Raw genomic sequence first — 8,854 nt, 5'->3', positions numbered from 1 at the left:
AAACATGTAAATGACACGCTACATGGCTTCATGAATGGGAATGTAGAAATATACAATCTCACAGTAAAAGTAAAATACCCAGGGTGATCTGATGTGTTGTGTAGGCCTATATAAAATAAATGGAACCAAATGGACCTTTGGTTCCATTCGTTAACTGTGTACTGTATTTTACTGCGTAGGGCTAGGTATTGTAGGTAACATTGGTTATATAACCTAGGTCAATGGTTCCCAAACTTTTTCATGTCAAGGACCCCCAAAATGATACGCATGCGGACCCCCATTTGAAAAGATATGCCAAGGACCCCCATAAGAGAAGACTTTTGCAGCTCTAGCAGTGATTTTCAACCATTTTCATTTCAAGGACCCCCAGTTTGACATGCACTAGGCTACGGTCCCCTATGTAATGGCATTTCTATCTCTGAACTCTGAGTGTACAAATGGGTCCATTTGGTTCCATTTGTACACTCAGAGTTACAGACCCATAAGGGTCCATTTGGTTCCATTTGTACACTCAGAGTTACAGACCCATAAGGGTCCATTTGGTTCCATTTGTACACTCAGAGTTACAGACCCATAAGGGTCCATTTGGTTCCTAACTCATCCTAACTAATTTAGCTGGGGACCCCCTGGAACTCCCTCAAGGACCCCTAGGGGTCCCCAGACCCCACTTTGGGAACCACTGCCCTAGGTAACAGTGGTCCTGGGATCACCAGTGGTCCTTGAGGGGGTTCCAGCCAGGTGGTGCCCAGCTAAATGATGGAGAGTTGGTAACCAAATAGACCCTTTATAGATAGTTTAACTAAATGTCATTATTGTTAAACATCTGCATTAATTAATTTACAAGAAGTCTACACAATTAGAGAATGTAGGAGAATTGTTATTGTTGATCAACATTTGCCTAATTATTTCTCCTATGGTACTAAATCGGTGCAGCATGGAATTGTGGACAAAAAAAAAACATTTAGTTTTTGGTCTGAGAGGCTTAATCTCATCAAATGGTGGCTCAAAGCCTCAAATACAGAATAAATAAGGCCAAGGCAAGGTATCAAAAGGTTTGAAAACCCACTGGTTCATGGTTTTGTATGTATGGGGGCACAGCACAGCAAGCAGCCGCAGCATCATTCAGGTTGGTATTATATGAATGATTTTTTACGCAGAGGCGGAGAGGGCGGCTATAATGTGGGCAGCAGCATGAAAGACATGGAGGCGTGGCTCGTTCAAATGGCACCACATAGGCGCTCTGAGTAGGAATCTGTGAGAAGTGCGCCTCTGCTCTCATACAGCCCACACACTCCTATACCGCCGACCGACTGACTGTGTGTGCCGTGCCCGCGCGTGGGACACACCAGTGTGGGTGCAGTTAGTACGTGGAGCAGGGCTTTCCTTATAAAAGCAGGGATTCCACAGCTCGTCTCTCTCTCTCAGCTGAAGACTTCTAGTTCTACCACTGCTGCAGTAACAGTCAGTTCCCCCACTACCACTGTCTACCACCACCACCACCACCACAAACTCTCTGGTTCATCTTCTTCAGTCATTTCAGTAGCATTTTAGTTGGGGGGATTGGGGGAAAGCTCCCCCCCACACACCCAGTCCAAGAAAGAGGAGATCTTGTCTATGGTTGTTCTGGACTGGTTCTGGCCGACAGTTCTTCAAAGATGTCCCGGACCGACGAGGTGCACCGCATAACGGAGAATGTCTATAAGGTAAGATGATGATGATGCACGTCCAGTTCTCGTTCCGCTGACTCGGTGACAGTCAGACTCTCCATATGTTGCATAATAATAACAAAGTCGATTGTGAATTTAGTGACGGACCGTGACACCTGCTGCTTTTAGCTGCACCAGCACCATTGACATTATGTCGGGACGGTTCGTCGTCGTAGGCTGATGAAACTTCTAAATGTCCCGTTTCGTTTGTCCAGCTGTTGTCCATTATGGATTTGATTGCCTGCGATGCCGTTTAACATTGGCTTCACTTGACAGTGAATGGTGCAGCCAGTCAGTCTGTCAGGGCTGAGGAGTCCAAGCCGTGGGGCAAACTGCTTTTCTGCTTCCCTCGTGGCTGAGTGACTGCATATGACTCATACTTTGAAATTAATTCTAACAAAGTTCAGCTGCACGTCTGCATTCAATTGTTCTCTCATTAGAGAGATAGATAGGCTGTATATTGTATAGCCCCCAGCCAGCAACAGTTATGAATAATCCAGTTGATTTTTGTGAGATCTTTTAATCCCAAATAATTATCTTGAATAGTGAAAGGTTATTGTACTGTAGCTTAGTCAAGTGGATAATAAGTGAAGAAGTATATGACGCATTAGATGGAAACTGTGTGAAAACTTTCCCAATGCAGTTGAATGTACAACCATTCATTTGTCACTCATATCCCCATAGTGACTATAGATGTTGTTGACTATAGGGCCTAGTCAACAAGTCAACATGTGCTGTATTCACCCCCCCCAACGTTTGACTTCTTGTTCTCGGAATGTCCAACATCATCCATTTTCAGCTAAAATAACAGATGTACCAGCTCATCTGAAGACATGTTGAGCTTGTAGATCGGCTATTTTAGGCGAAGAGATTTCTGGAAACTGGCATACTCTGGACTGGACTGGTCAGTGAAGTGAAATATAAAATATGGAAGGTCGAAGGGTTTCTGTACAAGGCCAGGTGTGTGTCTGTCTGCAGAGAATGACACTGCCTGGCAGGACATATTGCAGGTCAAGGAGAGTTCACAGACAGACTGTCACTGTTGGCAGAGGAATGGCAGTGTAGTTGATGTTATGTAATGTGACGTAAGTGGGGAGGAGAGAAATAACTGCTTCTTTTTAAAGCCCAAAGATGTGCCGCCTATTCAATTTGTTATTGCTTTTATAGTGTTAAAGTGATGATGATGACCATGGAGTTATTCCTGCGAGCACACACACACACACACACACACACACACACACACACACACACACACACACACACACACACACACACACACACACGTGTGTACACACAACCCTTTGAAAGAACTCTAATGGGTGATCAATGGTACTGTGGAAGTCACGGCCTGCCGCTGTGACCTGCGGAACGTTTCTGTTGGATCATTAAGAGCTGGAGAGATGCCAGAAGACGGGGGGGGGGGGAATGAAAGGAGAGTGCAGATAACGATGAGGAGGAGTAACTGGATGATGAGGAAGGGGTGTGTGTGTGTGCGTGCGTGCGTGCGGTGCATGCGCGGATGAGAAAGGGCTTGTCAAGCAGTGAAAAGAAAAGCCACAGAGATGAAGCAGGAGAAAATCCTTGTCAAGAAGAGAAAAGGCCAGCATTGGGGATGGATTTTTGGTTCCAATCAATGGCACTCACGATTTTGGTGAGTCCTAGCCCAGCCCTATATTTTGTAAAACAAAATCACACCCGTGTGAAGTGAGTGGTGCAACTCCGTGTGGGGGTCCCCGGGGGGTCTGGTTCCTGGCCTCAGCGTTGCCTGTCATGCTGCACGTTGCAGAGTCACTCACGGTACAGACATTGCTGCACATTCTCTCTCACAAGTCCCTCCCTCCCTCTCTCTCTCTCTCTCTCTCTCTCGTGTGGTATTGGCAACAGTGCAACACTCTCTCTCTCTCTCTCTGTTTGTAGCAACAGCGCCACTTTAGCACCTGTTGGTCCAAACATATAGGGACATACATACATAGGGAGGGAGGGACGGACATTGCTGTTACTTGGAGTGGCTGCACCACTCAAAAAAGTGCAAAATCATGCAACCTATAGAGCGTCGCAGTCCCGCCCCCTGTCATGACGACGCCAGGCCCAGGAAATGAATCCCAATGCATTTTTCCCATAGACATTTCAAAAAGTATTTATTTAAAGACTGTTACGCCGCGGACAAAGCCAACAAACAATTACAAAGAAGAAAAACAACAAAATAAGTGTTGTAACCTGCCGTTTTTTTCTACTTTCTAATTCTTTGTTTGGCCCAAAACATTGTGTTTATTGTCATGATTTGTCACGACAAGAGTTGGCTTTGTCCATGGCGTAAACGTCTTTAAATAAATACTTTCTGAAAAGTCTATGAGGAAAATGAACGGAGAATCATTTCCTGGGCCCTGGTAGGGGGCGGGACTGCAACGCTCTATAGGCTAGCCTACTGTGTAGCCAGTGACAGCATGTCGCAGGTTCGAGTCCTGATTTAAAAAGTGATTAAAAATCAGGGGGAGCGAAAAGAGAATTCTGTTTGCAGAGAGTTCAACATGTTTCTTTGCTCCCTCCCTCCATCCATCCATCAGCAGGAAGCATCATTACAGAAGCAGCAGGTGCTCACTCGGAGACGTAGGAAGAGAAGAACACTGCTAATGCTAATGTGACTTCCTGCTGGGGACTGATTAGTGAGCGACTGACACTCTGTGGCTTAATGTTGAGGCTATGGTGGCACTCAACGGCTAATGGAGAGGTTTTTCAACTGGCCGTATGTGATGATGGTGAGCCCAGCTAGTAATGTAATGTGCCACCTTTTGTCAATTGTTTGTTGGGTAATTATTATTAGTCATTGGTTCTGTGGTGTACGTCCCAGTGGTCCGTGTGTATTGTGCAAGTGCACCCGAGTCGAGCAGGAGTCGGTGATCCAGTACATGTCAAGTAGAGCCAGAGGCAGATCTTTTTGGATCCGATGTCCATTTACTATTAAGTATATTATTGTAAAAAGATCAATGTGAAAAACCTTGATTTGATTCACTTAGATTCACTGATTCACTGTCCACTCTCTCTCCCTGCACCTCATTGTGGGCTATGGACAGTTCAGGAACCTACCAAGGACATCGATGGGGATTTTCATTTTTCAAAGCTAATTGACTATTATTCACGGCCATTTTTTGGATGGAAGCCATTGTTCAATGAGCATTAGTGACGAATGATTATATGTCATGAAGATGCGTTGAAAATAGATGAAGTGGTCCTTTAAAAATCAGGACCCATTAGGGTCCATTTGGTTCCATGGTCCCTTTACTGGGGACTCGAGGCCTGACCCCTGTGGGTCCCTGGACAACCAGTGGCACAGGGGGCTTGAACTGTACAGTGTTGGTATGAGTAGAGCAAAACTACCAGAGAGCACGGTCATTAACTCAAGACTTAAGTGGCCAACAATCAAAGTACCCGAAAAGTTTGACAAGAGTGTACTTGTAGTTAGCCGCTGGCCAGCTGCTTACTGGCCAAGAATAGACGTTTGAACATATTTTCGGTGAGCGATATAACGGAAAAAATTATAAATGAGGTCTGAGGCAGTTCAGTCACATTGAGCCAATAGAGGAAAGAACTGAACTGAATGTTTCAACCTGACAACTGCTGAGTAATGTCATCGCCTCTCTGCTGAGAGATGGGGAGCTGTGGGAATGCGATATTGTGTGACTCACACGTGTGTGTGTGTGTGTGTGTGCGTGTGCGTGTGCGCGCGCGTGTCGTGCTTGTATCTCAGCCTCCACATCACTGACTGATACTGGGGCTGGCCATGAATTTATCTGTGGACAGGAATGTGGGCTGCTTGCTGCAACCTTGCTCACATTTTGCCAACCTTCACCCCACATTAGAGTGATTAAACACACTCACACTCACACACACACACACACACACACACACACACAATGTACTGTTGCTTTAGCCTCTAATTCATAATCTTATACAAATCTCTTGGTGTGTGTGTAGGCTATCACCTTTGATAAGAAATGCGGTGAGTCAGAAGCAGTTTTGTTCAGATGTTTGTCGGGACTCGGCTCATTGGTTTATGTTTGACTGAATAGGTAGATGGATATATTATTGACTGGATTGGTTCAGCTGTGTGTGTGTGTGTGTGTGTGTGTGTGTGTGTGTGTGTGTGTGTGTGTGTGTGTGTGTGTGTGTGTGTGTGTGTGTGTGTGTGTGTGTGTGTGTGTGTGTGTGTGTGTGTGTGTGTGTGTGTGTGTGTGTGTGTGTGTGTGTGTGTGTGTGTGTGTGTGTGTGTGTACTCGTTTATGAGTCATAAATAGCATGTTGCTGAACGTATTTAAGTCACTCAGCAGCTTTATTTACGGCTGACTCATCAATCGTCCCTGCAGATGCACGTATATGTACTGTAACTACTGTATACATCATGTGCTGTCTTCCTCCAGGGAGCTGCCGTAGGTGATGTAAGGCGTAAATCCCCGCTTGTAAATATTGTCATATTTCCAGCCGTGAGCCTCTTTAAAACTCATTCGCTGCCACCATTGACTCCGGCGCTGCAACTTATGTACCGTGGGAGGCAGCGGCGTCTTATATTTTGAAGACCCCAAAACTAATCTGCTGGTAGTTACTTTCACCAGAATCGTTAATATTGTAACCGCGACATACTGCCAATTTTTTTTAATGAGCTCCTAACATCGACGTTCTGTTCAATCAACTCAATCTGAGCCTCAATTCATAGAAAAACACGCATATAATGGACAAAGTGGAAGGACGGAAGGACCACAGCGGAAGCGAGCGTTGCCTAGCATCGGAAGCTACATATACCGTAAATATCGGTGAGACCATTCTGAATCAATAAATGTATAAAAAGTTGCGGGTTCGAGTCCCGATCCCGACTGACGTCGGGACGTCTTAGGCTAAGACGTTCTTGGCAACGAGTGACATGGGCAAAAAAGACGTCCTGAGACGTTCCTGGCAGCGAGACCCCCTTTTTGAAACTAGCTCCTCGCCACTCGCCCTACACACTTTCACTCTGTTTGAGCATAGATAAATAAATAATAGAGAAGGCACTGGGTGGGAGGGGAATTCTGGTGGCGTCTCTATTATTTATATATCTATGCTCAAACCGAGTGGAAGTGTGTAGGGCGAGTGGCGAGGAGCTAGTTTCAATAAGGGCCAGTGAGTTAAAGGAGCATTCAGTGATTTGGAAAACCCCGGTCCGCCCCGGTAACAAGATGTGCACATGCACACGCTCTACAGTGGGGGAAGTACAACAGACCAACAGCACGTGCACCAAGGCCCGCCCCACTCGATCATGATTGGAGGAAGGCCCCTCTCATCCTGATTGGATGAAGGCTTTGCCACCCAAAGCCCAAACCGAAACTAGGGTTTTGTTTTACCCCAGGGGCTCACTGGGGACAGGGAGGAACTCCTTATATGGTCAGCACACTTTATAGTAGGGAGGATTATCCAAAATAAAAATAATTAAGTGAAATCACTGAATATACCTTTAAGACACAAGGGCAAAAACTGGTCATATGACAAATGCACACACAGCATGCCAGAAATATTTGTTCTTGACAGAAGAATGTTAATGCTGACTAACACGTGATCCCCATAAGCAGCACAGAAGTACAGTCTGTCAACACGCGGCTCTTTCTTCCTTCTACTGTACCTCTCCGGAGTGTTACTACTGGCAAACCGAGAGTTTCACTCCTGGTTTCACTCTCCTGGTTTCACTCAACCCTTTTTGTATCAAGGCCCATTATTTATGGGCTGAGATTTAGCCTCTCAGACCCAAAACTTGAGAATATTTTTGCGTTGGACATGATTTTGTCCACAATTCCATGCTGTATTGATGCTGCTATGACAGGAGACATAACGTTGATCAAAATAACAATTATTCTACATTCTCTAATTGTGTACACTTCTTGTAAATTAAGTAATGCAGATGTTTAACAATAATTTAACTCTTGAGAGCGTTAAATGAATGGGGGGGGGGGGGGTGTGTGAGTGTGTGTGTGAGAGCGAGAGCTGTTGTCCCAGCCAGCGCTCTGCAGGTGAGAGGCAGGGCATCTGTTGAGGGGGTGGGGGGTGGGGGGGGGGCTTGGATGTGTGCAGCAGTGGAGGGGAGGGGGGAGTTGGAATCTTTTGCCACAAGGCAGACTAATCAGAGGGAGGCGTGGTGATCACTACTTTGACACAATCACACCGGAGGGAGAAAGACGGTCTTGGTGGAACAGCATAAGCTCATCGTGGTGGTGGTGGTGGTGGGTGGGGGGGGGGGGGGGGGTCTCCTGAACTCACCTTGAATGATCTCAACTGCAAAAAAAGAAGGAAACCTCACCCCGAGTCACTCATCCACCCACTATGTGATGAGACACGATGGTATACAGGAGCGTATTAATCCTCCCGGTGTGTGCGCGTGTGTGTTTGCGAGGAGAGACTGATGGAACTGTGTATCTTTGAGAGGATAGACTGTGTTAATCACAGTGCTTTCAACCTCCATTGTCTCTGTGTGGAGCTATATATCCGGCTTTGTGCGTCTATCGGATCCCCACTCACTGAGTCTTCCCGGGCTCCAGGGCTTCCTTTCATCCCGGGCCTTCATCCCTATTCTGACCATGTCGGAGCAGGCCAACATTCGTCGAAAAATACAAGCTCACTTTGCGTTGCCAACTTGCGACGCATTGTGAGGGAGGCGGGTGGGGGGGGGGTGGGGGGAGTGACTGAGGGGCAAGTACACATCCCTGGGGGATCCCGGTCAATTAAGTACTATATATATTTATTGTGTAAGTGGGTTAAGCCTAATCTCTTCTTAATGGCAATGTGTTGCAATTAAGCATACCCTGATGACATTGTCTGCCTATTGTTGCGTGTTGTTACGTAAGAGGAGGCCGTTCCTTGACGTGTTCATGTTCAGTACATGGCAGAGGTGTCCACGAGTTCACACGTTTACTTTAAATGCTTGCTTTAGAAAACCTGGTGAATCAACCATATCAAAAGCCCTATTCGCACGGGACTACAATTATCATAGGACCTAAAATAATAAAAATATGGTAGGTAATTTGGCCTGCAATTATTACAGCCCAAATCACTGACATGGTGGATTTGCACAGGATTAAAAACAGACGTCCTCTGTGATTATTACATCTTACCTGAGGTCCTGGGGTAATGCT

General features: G+C 46.0%; 1 protein-coding gene across 2 annotated transcripts in view; it reads left to right on the top strand.

The window, feature by feature from the left end:
* The first annotated feature begins 1,183 nt into the window (after positions 1-1,183).
* Positions 1,184-8,854, top strand: part of LOC306915970 (BAR/IMD domain-containing adapter protein 2-like) — a 94,657-nt gene continuing 86,986 nt past the window's right edge. For both annotated transcript variants that reach the window (XM_079493671.1, XM_079493670.1), the window contains exon 1: positions 1,184-1,703. In XM_079493671.1, coding sequence (XP_079349797.1) covers positions 1,656-1,703 — 48 coding nt within the window. In that variant the 5' untranslated portion in view covers positions 1,184-1,655. The remainder of the gene's footprint in view (positions 1,704-8,854) is intronic.

The sequence above is a fragment of the Electrona antarctica genome, assembly GCF_951216825.1.
Source record: "Electrona antarctica genome assembly, chromosome: 22".
Lineage (NCBI taxonomy): Eukaryota > Metazoa > Chordata > Actinopteri > Myctophiformes > Myctophidae > Electrona > Electrona antarctica.
The sequence above is the reverse complement of the archived record's forward strand: the minus strand, read 5'-3'. Positions and strand labels throughout refer to the sequence as shown.